This window comes from Canis lupus, chromosome 9 (genome assembly GCF_011100685.1).
Source record: "Canis lupus familiaris isolate Mischka breed German Shepherd chromosome 9, alternate assembly UU_Cfam_GSD_1.0, whole genome shotgun sequence".
Classification (NCBI taxonomy): Eukaryota; Metazoa; Chordata; class Mammalia; order Carnivora; family Canidae; genus Canis; species Canis lupus.
This window is the reverse complement of record NC_049230.1, coordinates 33679304-33694822: the sequence shown is the minus strand read 5'-3', so window position 1 is coordinate 33694822 and position 15519 is coordinate 33679304. Positions and strand designations below refer to the sequence as shown.

Sequence of the window (15519 nt, the reverse complement as noted above, 5' to 3'; positions counted from 1 at the left end):
GGCTCGTGCAGGCAGTGTTCTATGCATTCCCCCCTCCCCCCCAAAAAAGACGTGACTGGAATGATCCCCGTGCGCTCCTAGAAGGGGAGAGGTTCACACTCCGAGGAAGGGGGATGGAGGGTGGGGTGGGGAATCAACGGAGGGGGGCGGAGAGAAATCCCATTAGGGCAGAGCGGTTCACGTTCTCCAAGGCGGGCTGAGAAAGTCTGAGAAAGGTTCTAGACTTGAGTGCATAACTTCCTAGCGGCCAAAGAAGCCCCAAGACCAATTTCTGTTCGGCTTGAAGGTGGCATTCCTTGGGTGGGGGAGAGATGTGAGCGACGGGGACCTGAATGAACCTCAGGCTCCTTTCTTGAAGCATGGGAGGAATTGGGACATGGAAGGCATCCTACCTTTGAGTTGTCGAATTTCATTCATTTATGAAAGTAGGGGGCGGAGGCGAATAATTGGAAAGGACTCCCGCTGCTTCTAGGCCTGCTTGGGGGCGCCAAGCTGAAGGCTGTCCTAGTTTTCTTCTATGGATCCTTCCGTTACTTGTCCTCTTTATTCCCTTCCTCCCATTCTTAGACTACCAGCTTGATCGCCCGCGCTTTTTTTCTTCTTAGTTCCCCTTGTTCTATCTTCAGCCCTTTGCCCCTTGCATTACGTTTGGATTGGGCTGGCTTTCTTTAAAATGTGGAATTTGGAGGACGCGCCCATCATTGAACACCTGTCGGGGTTTTTTTGTTTTGTTTTGTTTTGTTTTGTTGTTGTTAAAAATAACAAAGTTAAGTAAAAAAAGCCCAAATCTTTCTCCTCCATCGTAATCCGCTACCCCCCTACCTACCCCCTGGCATTACAGCTTAGGTATCATTTGTGGCCAGTGCTGTTCTCTCCAGGCTGAACCTTGGGTCACTTTAACCTCCACACTTGTGATCCTGGAAGAAATTGAGTATCACACTCACCCCCATTCCCACCTCTAGAAAATGTGAGAGCTTGATATATATGTTATTTTCTTCTGATGTATTCATGAATTGTAGTGCCTATCATATATAAATTTGATTTGAAGGCTTTCGGTTGATTATAACAATTTTGAGTTTTAATTTTCTTTGTGAGAGTCTGTGGGGGATGGCATGGAGGCGGGGATGGCAGTGAAGAAGGAAGAATTTTTTGCCCTTTTCCAAACCTGTAATAATGAACTTTTAGCTTAAAGTTTTGTTATTATTATTATTATTTTTTATAATTAACTGTCTTTAAACAAAGAAACAAAAGAACCAAAAACATGTCAAGTATCCTAGTTTGATTCTGTCAACAGGCATAAATGTTTAAGTGTCTTGCTCCTTTCCCCATTCTGAATTCCTCCCTTTGGATGGATATTTCTGCCTAATTGTAAGATGGTAAATGGTAGTAATTCAGTTACAGTTTTTCGCCCCCCTTCAAGTTGGCTGTTTATTTTTGAGGTACCAATTAAGAGTTTTTTGGACTTTGCATGAAAGTCAGTATTCTCACGGTACTTTTTTTTTTTTTTTTTTTAGATTGAACACATTTTAATTTAAGAAGAAAATGATTGAGTGTACATCCTGAAAAAAAGTTCTAGAAAATTATAAGATAGCCAGATTCTTAAGCTTTTAGGTGTTTGAATAATGGGGTAGTTTTAAAAATTCTTTTTAAGAGATGAGAAGAAAGCAAGTCTTAAATTATTTGCAGGTAACCTAATGGTAGCCTTCCCCCCCCCCCCCCCCTTAAAGTTATTAGTTTGTTTCCATAATCATCGGAGTTTAAAAAATGTATTTGAACTATTATAGTTTGTTGTTACTGCTTTCTCTTGACTGGATAGTAAAAGATGGTATGTCTCATCTTCAGATTTGCCATGTGCTTTAAAATGTCTTATCTATGAACTGGTTTATGGTTTAGTTTGTAAGATTGGAAAGAAATGATTTACTATACACTTCACTGAGTTTTGGTTCTACATTACTCGAATAAAGGATTTGTTGAAGAACTAATGTTAAAAGTTTAATAAATGAAAGAGAGTGGATACTATTTAACTTTGAAAAGAAAGTACTTATTCTAATTTTGTAGTCAGCCTGGTTCTCATTTTTAAAATATTTCATATTTTTCTTGTTTGAATTAACTTCTAGTCCAGAAAATTAAACATTTGTCTCTGAAGCACTTGTCTTTAAAACCTGATCCTTGGCTAGTAGAATTGAACTATTCTAATACCTGAGTTATGTGGCCTAGGATTTGAGGTCAAGTCACTTACTCATGTTCCAGCTATCCTTAATTTGAGTTTATTTTTTAGGGGGTTGAATCTAAGTAGCTGAACTAGACTATTTAGTTTAGTGAAAGTAATGGAGAGTATTTTTGCATCAATCAACATTATTAAGGGAGGAGTAAGCTCATTTTAGTGTAATCTTTGTTGTCTTTTTTTCCGTTCACTTACTGGTTCAAGTGGTATTTGCCTAGTGTTCTTTTAAGGTACCACTAGTGATAGTGCACAAAAGTACAGTGGGATACTGTGATACTATTTCTATTTCTGGGTTTATATCTGACATTTAAATGGTTTCTTACCAGTTAAAAGGTTAGGATAATGATAGTTGGCTTGAATCCAAGAAAACCTTATTCATAAATCTCAGAACCTCCCTCTGTACCATTATTATTTCTTCCGTGATTTTTGTACATATGAGGAAATAGAGATGATTTCTTCCTATATTTCAGATCTTTAGGGGTTAATTGAAATCTTAAAATCCCCTTCCATAGTATTCCCTTAGGTAGCGTCTTATTTAGGACATTAATTTCCTGGGAGTCTGTAAACTTTTGAGGTAAGAAGCCATAAGATGGTTAAGAGCTTTTTAGTTTATTGTAGTTTAGATTCCAGAAAGATAGATTATTTAGAGATTGAGGAAACTTATTTTGCTTTTCATTTGTTTTCTCTGATATGCTTACTTAATCAGTCAGTTTCAATGGGGGAGCTGAACAACACATTTCAGCAAAACGTAGTTTCCACGACTTTGCCTTAGTAGTAATTATAACCGGTTTTGTTAATACTAGTCTTAAGGTAGTAACAATACCCATGTTAATAACTTCCAAAGCTTAGGACGTATTTACAAAATTCCTTTCTCTATGTTTCTGTTGAATATTAATCATAAGTTAGTCATCAGAAAACTATTATTTTGATATTTAAGTTCAGTTCTTTCTTTTTAACATTGATATACATGTTCTTAGGTTTTGGATGTCTTCTGTCCAAAATGGCAACCCTTCTTTAAATTCTTTTCACATTGAAGCTTCAACTGATGCAAGATGCTTTTGTGTTCCTTTCCTACCAATTTCTGCTAACGAATGCTCTGACTTTATTGCACTACTGTACTTTACAGCTAGCAGTGCAATAGTATTGTCAAAGCATCTGAAAGCAGAATGCACACCAGAATTTTGATTCTTGCTTTACATCTTTCTTCAGTATCTGTGAGTAATTTATGATAATCCTTGTTGCTGAAAAGTATATAATTTTATTACCCAAAGTATATGTTTTAGGAAGTCCTAATTTAAAAACAAAAACAAAAACAAAACCTTTTTTTTTCTTTTAACTAGTTAAAAACTCACTATCGTAATTAATGCTGAAATGCATTAAAATAACAATTTTTATAGTTGAAGTTGTTATGCCTTGTTTAAATGAGTAGTTGTATTTTTCTTCTTTCTGTAATAGATCTGGATAGATTCTGGCAAATCTTGAGTTTTTTTTGCGTTTTAAGATGAATTAGTAAGTAATGAAAACAATCTCTGCTGTATATTTCATAAGATAAATTGCTCCAAATCCTAATTGGTGTTAATTTTGTGTACAATATAGTTCATCCTTGAATTTCAAACTAAGAATGTTTGTTTTAAAGTTCTTTTTTTGTAATAATGAAACAGAATAAAATGTGAATCCGTTACTTTTTTTGTAATCAGTTTTGAGATATAATTTACATACAATAAACTTACAATTACTTAAAATAAAATTACAACAATTTTAGTTGCACGATTTGATGAATTTTGACAAATGTGGGCAGTGATGTAACCACCAATGATAGAACATTTCTATCACCTAAAGTCCCCTGTACCCCTTTGTAGTCAACCTCCTTTTCCCAAACTCCCTAACAGTCATTGATCTCTAGTTTTGCCATTTCTAGAAGTTAAGGTAAATGGGTTCATTTATGGCTTACAGTTTTTTATGCCTGGCTTCCTGCACTTAGTACAGGGCTTCTGAGATTCACCCACATTGTTGTGCATATTACTAGTTGGACCATTTGTATTGCTGAGTGGTATTTCATTGGTATAGACTATTACAAACTATCTATTTACCAGATTATGGACTTTGGGTTGTTTCCAGGTTTTACCTAGTATGAATAAAGTTGTTATAAACATTGTATTCTGTTTGTTTGGACATAATGTTTTTGTTTCTCTTGGTTAGTGTGATAAAAATACGTGTTTCATCTCATAAAAAATCACTAAAATCTTTACCAAAGCTATGATTTAGAGTTCCAGTTTCTCCACATTCTTACCAACATTCTGTATCTTAGTATTGTCAGTCTTTTTTTTTTTTTTTTTTAAGATTTTGTCTATTTATTCATGAGAGACATAAAGAGAGAGAGAGAGAGGCAGAGACACAGGCAGAGGGAGAAGCACGCCCCATACAGGAAGCTAGATGTGGGACTTGATCCCAGGACTCCAGGATCACGCCCTGGGCTGAAGGCAGGCGCCAAACTGTTGAGCAACCCAGGCATCCCTTTTTTTTTTTTTTTTTTTTAATTAATTTATCTTAGGGAGATTGAGCACCAGTGGGATGCGTAGAGGGAGAGGGAGAGAGAGAGAATCCCAAGCAGACTCCACAGCAAGTATAAAGCCCAATGTGGGATTCGATCCCATGACTCATGAGATCATGACTTGAGCCAAAATCAAGAGTCACTCAGTCACGTCAGACTTCATTTTAGCTATTCTAATAGTTGTATAGTGATATCTCCTTATAGTTTGAATTTGCATTTCTTTAGTGGTTAATGATATTGAATATCTTTTCATGTGCTTATTTGCTGTTGGAATATCTTCTTTAGTAAAATATCTGTTGAAATCTTTTGCCTATTTTTAAATTGAAATGTTTGTCTTTTTAACTATTACAAGAGTCTTTTAATTTTTTCTGTTATTTGCCCTCTCACATAAAAAATTTGGATGAAGTCTAATTTATACATCTATTCTGCTATGGATTATGCTTTTTGTGTTTTATCTCAGAAATCTTTGCCTAACTCAAGGTCCACAAAGGTTTTCTTCTAGAAGGTTTATAGTTTTAGTTTTTACATTTATTATAAAAAATTATTTATTTATTTTAGAGAGAGATTGGATGAGCAGTGTGAGGGAGAGGGACAGGAGAAGAAGACTCCCTGCTGAGTGTGGAACCTAACATGGAGCTTAATCCCAGGACCCCAAGATTCTGGCCTGAGCTGACTCCAAGAGTTGGGCATCTAACCAACTCAGCCACCACACACCCTATTTTTTACATTTATATCTCTATTTATTTATTTAAAGATTTTATTTATTCATGAGAGACACAGAGAGAGAGGCAGAGACATAGGCAGTGGCTCCCTATGAGGATCTCAGTGTGGAACTGGACCCTGGGATCATGACCCGAGTCTGAAGGCAGACGCTCAAGCACTGAGCCTCCCCAGATGCCCTATCTCTGTCCATTTAGAGGTAATTTTTGTATGTGGTATAAGTGAGGGTAGAAAGTCTTTTTATTTATTTATTTGTTTTGCATATGGATATTCCTTTTTTCTGGTACCATTTGTTGAAAAGACTATCATTTTCCTGTTGAATTACCCTTAACTCCTTTTTTTCTTCTTTTAAGATTTTATTTATATATTCATGAGAGACCGAGAGAGAGGCAGAGACACAGGCAGAGAAGCAGGCTCCATGCAGGGAGCCAGATGTGGGACTTAATCCTGGGACTCCAGGATCATGCCCTTGGGCGGAAGGCAGGCACTCAGCTGCTGAGCCACCCAGGCATACCCCCTTAGTTCCTTTGTAACAAATCATTTGAACATGTATGTATGGGGTGGTTTGTTTGTTTAAAGATTTTATTTATTTGAAAAAGAGAGAAAGAGGGAGCATGAAAATGTGTGTGGGGGGAGGGGTAGGTAGAGAAAGAGGGAGAAAGAACCTCAAGCAGACTGTGCTGACAACCCTGAGATTGTGATCTGACCTGAAATCAAGAACCAGCCGAGCCACCCAGACACCCTTCCTTCTCCTCACCATCTGATACATTTTTTTATTCTTATTCTACTAATACATAATCTTTTACCCAGAAAACTTAATGGTTGTAAAGCTCTGGATTGAAAGAAAACTCAATGATATATCTAAAAAGAAATGCAGCCCTGCCGCCACCAACATGGAGATCTTGTACCGCGTTGCGTTCCTAGTGCTCGAATGCCCCAACCTGAAGCTGAAGAAGCCGCCCTGGGTGCACATGCGGTCGGCCATGACGGTGTATGCTGTGGTGGTGGTGTCTTACTTCCTCATCACCGGAGGAATAATTTATGATGTTATTGTTGAACCTCCAAGTGTTGGTACTATGACTGATGAACATGGACATCAGAGACCAGTAGCTTTCTTGGCCTCCAGAGTAAATGGACAATATATTATGGAAGGACTTGCATCCAGCTTCCTGTTTACAATGGGAGGTTTAGGTTTCATAATCCTGGACCGATCGAACGCACCAAATATTCCAAAACTCAATAGATTTCTTCTTCTATTCATTGGATTCATCTGTGTCCTATTGAGTTTTTTCATGGCTAGAGTATTCATGAGAATGAAACTGCCGGGCTACCTGATGGGTTAAAAAATGCCTTTTGACAAGAAATCTGTGGATATTGGATTTGCTCCTGTTAATGAAGTTTTAAAGGCTGTACCAATCCTCTGATGTGAAATATGGAAAAAGAGTAAAGCAGCAGAAAAGAAGCATCTCGTGAGAAATAGGAATCATATTAAAGCTTGAACTAGAATGTCTTCTTGGTATCAAAGAGACAAACTTCTCACAGTATTTCTCCTGCTGGCCTGTACTGACACACCAATGATGTTTAGTGGCATTTTCTTCTTAGTTTTTCATTTCTTAAAGAAAATATACTCCCATTTCCACAACTATAATATTGAATAAAGTGATTATTTCTTACAGCCCCCTTAAAAAAATAAAATAAATAAAAATAAATAAGAAGAAATGCATTACATTGTTAACAATTAACCCTTTTTTTAAGTGACTCCATGCCCCATGTGGGGCTTGAATCAGGACCCTGAGATCAAAAGTCGCATGCTCTACTGAGTTTTGAGCTCAGTTTTATTTTTTTTTATTTTTTTATTTTTTTAAATTTTTATTTATTTATGATAGTCACACAGAGAGAGAGAGGGAGGCAGAGACACAGGCAGAGGGAGAAGCAGGCTCCATGCACCGGGAGCCTGATGTGGGATTCGATCCCGGGTCTCCAGGATCGTGCCCTGGGCCAAAGGCAGGCGCCAAACCGCTGCGCCACCCGGGGATCCCTGAGCTCAGTTTTATTCCATTATGTCATATACACTGTCATGGTTGCTGTTGCTTTAGAGTAAGTCTTTTTTTTTTTTTTTTTAATTATTGGCTTCAGAGGTAGAACTGATTCATCAGTTGCATATAACACTCAGTGTTCATTTTACTAAGTGCCCTTCTTAATGCCCATCATCCAATTACGGATGATAACTGGATATCCATCCCCTCCAGCAACCCTGAATCTGTTTACTAAAGTTAAGAGTCTCTTATGGTTTGTCTTTGTATGGTAAGTCTTGAAATCATCTAGTGTAAGGCCTCAAACTTTGCCCTTGTTTTCTGAAACTTTTAAATTATTTTGCATTTCCTTTTTAAATTTTTTTTAATTTTTTAATTTTATTTATTTTTTATTATTTTATTATTTTTTTTTTTAACATTTTGCATTTCCAAATAAGGTTTTGGTTTTGGTTTTGGTCAATTTCTACCAAAAAAAAAAAAAAAAAGCCTTTTGAGATTTTGGGTGGGATTGATGTTGAATCTAGAGAATAATTTGGGGAATTGATAGTTTAATAATAATGAGTTTTCTAATGCTTGAACGTTATCTCTCCATTTGTTAGGTCTTTTTTTTTTTTTTTTTTTTTATGATAGGCACACAGTGAGAGAGAGAGAGGCAGAGACACAGGCAGAGGGAGAAGCAGGCTCCATGCACCGGGAGCCCGACGTGGGATTCGATCCCGGGTCTCCAGGATCGCGCCCTGGGCCAAAGGCAGGCGTCAAACCGCTGCACCACCCAGGGATCCCGATTTGTTAGGTCTTTTAAAGTTCCTTTCAATAGTGTTTTGTAGTTTTTAGTGTATAGGTCTTGTTTATAAATTTTTCATAACCTGCTTAGTGTGATTTCTATTTCTGCTCTATATCTTAACAGTAGAGCAAGAACTGTTATAACATATTCTAAATAAATTACAGAAATTTAAAAAAAAGTAAGCTATTTGTTAAGCAAATGTCCTTAAAAGCCAGGAGAATGGATACCAGAAGGAAAAAAGGATCTGAGATATTAGGCATGGACTCAAGGACATCATTTGGTAGGGAATGAAGAACATGACTGCTTGGGAGAAAACCATTTTGTTCCCAAATTTTATATATAAAGACATTCTGAGTTATCTCTCTTAGCTTAAATGTGGCTGTTTTCCTCTTTGACTTTTAATTTCCTACCATTCTCTCTTGGGCTATTTAAGCACTTGGGTAGAATTTTGTGTTTTTTAATAATATAGGATATTACATGGTGAGGGACTGAGGGAAGAAGACTGCTTAATTTGAGGACCTCATTTCTTTAAAGAAGTGAATTGAGGGGCACCTGGCTGGCTTAGTCAGTATAGCATGCAACTTTTTTTTTTTTTTTTTTTTAAGATTTATTTATTTATTCGTGAGAGACCCATATAGAGAGGCAGAGACACAGGCAGAGGGAGAAGCAGGCCCCATGCAGGGAGTGGGTGGGTCTCCAGGATCAGGCCCAGGCTGCCCCAGCATGAGACTTTTGATCTTAGGTCCTGAGTTCAAGCCCCACATTGGGCATGGAGTCACTTAAAAAAAAAAGGTGAATTGTTAACAATGTAATGCATTTCTTTTTAGATATATCACTTGAGTCTTCTTTCTTTTTTTTTTTTTTTTAATTTTTTTACTTATTTATGATAGTCATACAGAGAGAGAGAGAGAGGCAGAGACAGAGGCAGAGGGAGAAGCAGGCTCCATGCACAGGGAGCCCGACGTGGGATTTGATCCCGGGTCTCCAGGATCACGCCCTGGGCCAAAGGCAGGCGCCAAACTGCTGCGCCACCCAGGGATCCCCTTGAGTCTTCTTTCTATCCAGAGCTTTACAACCATTAAGTTTTCTGGGTAAAAGATTATATATTAGTAGAATAAGAATAAAAAAAAAAATGTACCAGATGGTGAGGAGAAGGAAGGTTTCTTCTGCCTTGAACTGTATTTTGATATGAACACATCTTCAATTTCAATAATAGTACATGAAAGACCATACATTTGAATTCATTTAAAGTCAATTGGGAAATTTTAGGTTTTGAAACAAAAAATATCTTACCTTTGTTACGCAAATATAGTACAAAGTAGGGACACCCAGGTAGGTGGCTCACTGGCTTAGCACCTGCCTTCAGCCGAGGGTGTGATCCTGGAGTCCCCGGATTGAGTCCCCGCATCAGGCTCCCCGCATGGAGCCTGCTTTTCCCTCTGCCTGTGTCTCTGCCTCTCTCTGTGTCTCTCATGAATAAATAAAATCTTTAAAAAATATATAAATATATAGTACAAAGTTTCAATATTAAGAATCCCTCTTATTTTTAAAATATTTTATTTATTTATTTGAGAGAGAGAGAGAGAGAAAGAGCACAAAAGCATGAGTAGGGGAGAGGGGCAGGGAGAGAGGCAGAAGCCCACTCAGGGACCTTGGGATCATGACCCCAGCTGAAGGCAGATGCTTAACTGACTGAGCCACTAAGGGGCCCCAGGAATATCTCTGATAAAATCTATTCTCAGACTTTAACAGGTTTTACTTCTATTTTATCTCAATATATAACATTTTAAAAGTTTGAGAAAGTCCATCCTTGATTCTTTGATTCAGTGTTTTTGTTCTCATTTTATAATTGAGGAAATCTAAGTTTTGACTAAGATTTTCATGTAGTGACAGTGATTGTAAAATACATTTAACTTTATAGAACAATTTATTTTTCTTAGGAAATGTGTAACTTTATAAATTCTTCCTTTCCCCATTCAATCTGCCTAATTGTAAATGACAGCACTTCAAACTTTCAGTGTTACTAGAGCAGGCTGGCACTAGAGGATAAAAAAATAAATAAAAATAAATAAATAAATAAATAAATAAATAAATAAATAAATAAATAAATAAATAAATAAATAAATAACAGTGTCTGCCTTTTTTGTACCTAGCGATATGCTTAGCATTTGGGTTTCAAATCAATCACACTTTTTTTTTTGGATGACAAAAAAATCAGACTGTCTCTTGGTACTTATTGTACTTTCCATTTTTTTCCCCCTGCTCCATCTAGGAGTACAGACATTCATTTCATTTGCCAATGTTCATTAGCTTGTCATTGACACTAAGACAGAAGCTACATTTCTCTTAAAGTGATGGTTTTTAATCTTTTTTTTTTTTTTTCCTTTGTGCCATAGATCCTTAGTGGACCTCCACCTCACCAGAAAAATTTACAGAGATACATTAGCTTGCTAACTAGTAAGCAGGGATTTGTATACCTTTGCCCCCATGGGATCAGAGGCCCCTTAAGACTATGCTATCCAGGGGCACCTGGGTCACACAGTTGGTTAAGCATTCAACTGTTGGTTCCATCTCAGGGTCCTACGCTTGAACCCTGTGTTGGGGTCCCTACTTGGCCTGAAGCTTGCTTGAGTTTTCTCTCCCTCTGCTCCTTCCACTCGTGCTCTCTCTCTCTCTCTCTCTCTCTAAAATAAATCTTAAAAAGAAAAAAGAAAGAATATTCGCTATTTAGAGGTTGAAAGTATTTGAAATTAATACTTCTTTTTCAGTATATATACATAAGTAAGAATTGCTGCCAAACATGTACTCCCTCAAGTTTATACTAAGTTTTTGTTTCAAGTATGTCCACTATTTGTGTTCTATAGTTTGGGAATGTACTTGTGTTGTCATATTGATGACATATTCTAACTTTATAATTTTAAGATGATTTATCATGAGTATTTTATACACACATTATAAATATTATCGATTTCACAATATTCTCTGTATTACACAATATAGTATTTGAACTGTGCTGTTTGCTAGGCACTATCAGAGATCAGTGATTTTAAAAATTAGCCTCGCATATTTGGAACAGTGAAATTCACTGGCTGAGGTATAAAATGTGAAGCTTGGTGGGGAGTATGTTAATGTCATCTTGTGAAGAATTATACTAAGAGTTGGAATTAATTCTATAGGTATTGGGGAACCCCAGTGATCTTTAAAAAATTTTTTTAATAAAGATTTTATTTTTAAGTACGCTATAACCAGCATGAGTCCTGAAACTATAGCCCGGAGATCAAAAGACACATATCCCGCTGACTGAGCCAGCCAGGTGCCCAAACCTCAATGATCTTTAAGAGTGACTTAGTATATAGAATGTACTTATGCTTAAAAAATGTACTTTAAATAGTTATACATGTAATGCATATTCATTGTAATTTAATTAGAAGACAGGCAAAATGAAATAAAACCCTACAATTTTATGAGTATTAAGCCTATGTTGTAGATTTTTTATTTTTTTGCAGGTATGTATTTAACTTTTTTTTTAAAGATTTATTTACTAGGGCAGCCCCGGTGGCGCAGCAGTTTAGCGCCGCCTGCAGCCCAGGGTGTGATCCTGGAGACTCTGGATCGAGTTCCATGTCGGGCTCTCTGCATGGAGCCTGCTTCTCCCTCTGCCTGTCTCTGCCTCTCATTCTCTCTCTGTGTTTCTATTAATAAATCTTTAAAAAAAAAAAAAGATTTATTTACTTATTTTAGAGAAAGAGATAAAGGTGTTTTAAAATCTGCACTGGAGAGAGGGGAATGAAAAGAAAGGAGTGTGTTTATTAAATACTAGTTTCTTTGTTTGATACTACTGCTAACCTAGATCTGGAAGTATTAAAATGCCTAATTCTCTCTTAGAATGATGTTTCTATGGAAAATGTATTTCTAAGCCTAATTACTGAGTCTAGAATGTACCTCTACCAACTTCTCTCATCTCATGTTTTAAATTGGTCTGGAGTTCTTTTCTCCTTGCTGCCAAATAGTTGAGTGGAGTTTATTATTTTTTTATAAACTTTTTAATTTTAAAAAATTTTTTAAAAGATTTTATTTATTTATTAATGAGAGCCACAGAGGGAGGCAGAGACATAGGCAGAGAAGCAGGCTCTATGCGAGAAGCCTGATGCCAGACTCAATCCCTGGACTCCAGGATCACGCCCTGAGCCAAACAAAGGCAGATGTTCAACCACTGAGTCACCTAGGTGCCCCTTGAATGGAGTTTAATATCTTTTGCCATTTACTTAAAGTGTTAAGCTAATTATATAATTCTAGTATATGTTTTGAAAATATGTAGCATATTCTAAAACTCAAAATTATTACCTAAACTATTCCTTTTCCTGTTTTTTTTTTTAAATTTTTTTATTTATTTATGATAGTCACAGAGAGAGAGAGAGAGGCAGAGACTCAGGCAGAGGGAGAAGCAGGCTCCATGCACCGGGAGCCTGATGTGGGATTCGATCCCGGGTCTTCAGGATCGCGCCCTGGGCCAAAGGCAGGCGCCAAACCACTGCACCACCCAGGGATCCCCCTTTTCCTGTTTATATAGTATCTTCCTTACAGTCCCAGTCTGTTTCCAGTGATGTCCAATTGGCGGGCACCTGGGTTGCTAAGTCAGTTAAGCATCTGCTTTAGGCTCAGGTCATGTTCCCAGGGTCCTGGGATTGAGACTTGCATTGGGCTCCCTGCTCAGTGGGGAGTCTGCTTCTCCCTCTGCCTCTCCCCTGGCTTGTGCTCTCTCACTTTCTTTCTCTGTCAAATAAATAAATAAAATCCTTAAAAAGGAGGGGGAGTGTTCAATTGGCAGAATGTAATTTGGCTGTTTTGGGGGCTTTAATGTTGATTTCAATGGACTTCACCCAGCTAAATTGCATATTTAATTTATCACTCATAAGATGGGTATAAAAGTTTCCATTTATTTTTATTACTGATTTAGAAGAAAACTGGTTTCTGAAATATGAATGTCTTGGGTTTTAAAAAATTCACCAATTTTGGGGGTGCCTGGGTGACTCAGCTGGTTAAGCATCTGATTCTTAATGTTGGCTCAGATCTTGATCTCAGAGTTGTGAGATCAAGAGCCATGTTGGGTTCCACACTGTGCGTGGAACCTGCTTAAGATTCTTTCTCTCCCTCTCCCTCAGCATTTCTGCCCCCCAATTTCACTAATTTTAAGTATTCTAATACTAAAAATAAGATAGGTAGCTAAAGTTAATTAAAGAGCAACCTCACTGTTAACAAGGCGTAAAGAGGCTAATTTATAACTGAGGAGGGCTGTGAATAATGTTTATCAGCATTAGTTTGTTCCCTTAGACCACTAATGAATTTTGGAGACTAATAATATTTGGTCAGCAAATTTCCTACCATGTGACTAAAAAATTTTCTGTTTATGACCAGATCCTAGAACCCTATCGATATTGTCTCTGCTGTGTAAATAGCTCTGAGTAGTGCAATATTGCTTATAGGGTTTTGGTGTTTGGGAAGAACGATGGGCAGGTTGCAGAAATTATATAGTTGAAACTGAAATGACAGTCAACTTTGTTTTGGAAGAAAACAGATAGTAGAAGCTAAATCTTAACTATAAACATTAAAATCTGAAACTCAAATGTCAAGTTTTAATATCTTAGAAGAAGGAAATTCGTCTTTTCTAAATTCTAATATTTTGATAAATTAAACTTGGATTTATTTTTAGTATTATGAAATAAAAGAATATTAGTGTTGGAAGGGACCTTAGATTTCCAACTCTTTTATTTAATAGAAGAGACCCAGAGAGATGGAAGACTAACCTAAGGCCACATAGCTTGTTAGTGATACCAGGGCTAGAACTTCTACCATATATTATATCTCAGTTCTTTTACTTTCTTTTTTCTGGACTATATTACCAGGTTATGCTCAGAGGGAATTTTTTAAAGGACTAACTTGTGATATTAGGTTTGAAACTTAAAAACAAAAAAACCTTTGGTAAAGTCTTAACACTGCCCCCCTTCCCCATCTCTGAGACTCTTACTGGCTTTAATGTCATGTATATTGTGTATAGACTTTGGTCTAACTGCATAAAAAACATAGTAATGAAAATAGAACTAGAGGCAAATCACTTAGTTTCTTTGTTTATATGAAAATGAAGGGTTCAAAGCAGAAAATCTTGTTTTTCTAATTTTCAGCATCACATTTGTATCCTTTTATCTTTTTCCCCCCTGCTTATTCCCTAGCCCATTGACTTCACTAATAAGTAAAAACTTCCCTTTGTATTTATCATGAAATGTTCTGTTCAGTTCTTCACAGGATTACATTCTACTTCCAAGCTGTTTTTCTCACATTGTTTTTTAAAATTTTTAATTGTGGTAAAATATATTTAACAAAATTTACCATTTTAAGTTTATAGTTTAGTGGTATTAAGTACATTCACATTGTTGTACAACTACAACCACCACCCATTTCCAGAACTTCTTCATCTTTCCAAACTCAAACTCTGGACCCATTAAATTAAATCCCTATAATTTAATTTTTAGTTATGCCTGTGTTTAACAACTGGTTTACAAACGTTTTTGAAAATTTAGCTGACTCCATCATATCATTGATTGAGAGCACACTCTTTGGTATCTTATTATAATAGAAGTTACTTAAAAAATTATGCTTAGGGGATCCCTGGGTGGCGCAGCGGTTTAGTGCCTGCCTTTGGCCCGGGGCGTGATCCTGGAGACCCGGTATCGAATCCCACGTCGGGCTCCCGGTGCATGGAGCCTGCTTCTCCCTCTGCCTATGTCTCTGCCTCTCTCTCTCTCTCTCTCTGTGTGACTATCATAAGTAAATAAAAAATTAAAAAAAAAATTATGCTTAGATTGTTAAGTAATATCATCAATTATATATAAAGCTGTGGAACTGTAGTCTTTTTCAATAATTAAACAAATTAGGTCTTGAATGTGTAGTTTTTGTTTAATTTGTTTAATTTGGTTTGCCCTCTCCCTTGTCCCTTTCCTCATACTCTCCATCCAAATGTTATATAGGTTAGTACGTTTTTTTTTAATGTAAAAGAAATGTTGTCCCTGAGCATATTCCAATATGGGAAATTAAGCCAATAGGAATTTTTTCTTTCTTTTTTTTTAATTAAAAAAAATTTTTTTTTAATTCGTGCCCAATGTGGCATGAATCCTGAGATCAAGAGTGGCATGCTCTATTGACTGAGCCAGCC

The 15519-nt window shown here is 36.7% G+C and overlaps 2 protein-coding genes and 2 non-coding genes across 5 annotated transcripts in view; all 4 read left to right on the top strand.

Annotated features, from left to right (window-relative positions):
• The window catches only part of SKA2 (spindle and kinetochore associated complex subunit 2), a 36167-nt gene that overhangs the window by 445 nt on the left and 20203 nt on the right, over positions 1–15519 (top strand). Inside the window, exon 2 of one of the 2 annotated variants that reach the window (XM_038547947.1) lies at positions 1515–1686. The exons of the other annotated variant lie outside the window; for it this stretch is intronic. Coding sequence (XP_038403875.1) covers positions 1654–1686 — 33 coding nt within the window. The 5' untranslated portion in view covers positions 1515–1653. The remainder of the gene's footprint in view (positions 1–1514; positions 1687–15519) is intronic. 2 annotated transcript variants of the gene reach the window in all.
• Positions 3306–3389, top strand: MIR301A (microRNA mir-301a). Its single transcript, NR_049441.1, has one exon. It is a non-coding gene; the product is annotated as a microRNA mir-301a (primary transcript).
• LOC100856231 (oligosaccharyltransferase complex subunit OSTC-like) lies at positions 4690–7143 on the top strand. Its single transcript, XM_038547945.1, has one exon. It carries the CDS (start codon positions 6314–6316, stop codon positions 6836–6838), a length of 525 nt encoding a protein of 174 aa, XP_038403873.1. The 5' UTR covers positions 4690–6313; the 3' UTR covers positions 6839–7143.
• MIR454 (microRNA mir-454) lies at positions 13733–13802 on the top strand. Its single transcript, NR_049515.1, has one exon. It is a non-coding gene; the product is annotated as a microRNA mir-454 (primary transcript).

Excerpts from the sequence above, each read along its gene's own strand:
- LOC100856231 (XM_038547945.1), top strand. The coding sequence starts at position 6,314 with ATGGTTGTAAAGCTCTGGATTGAAAGAAAACTCAATGATATATCTAAA.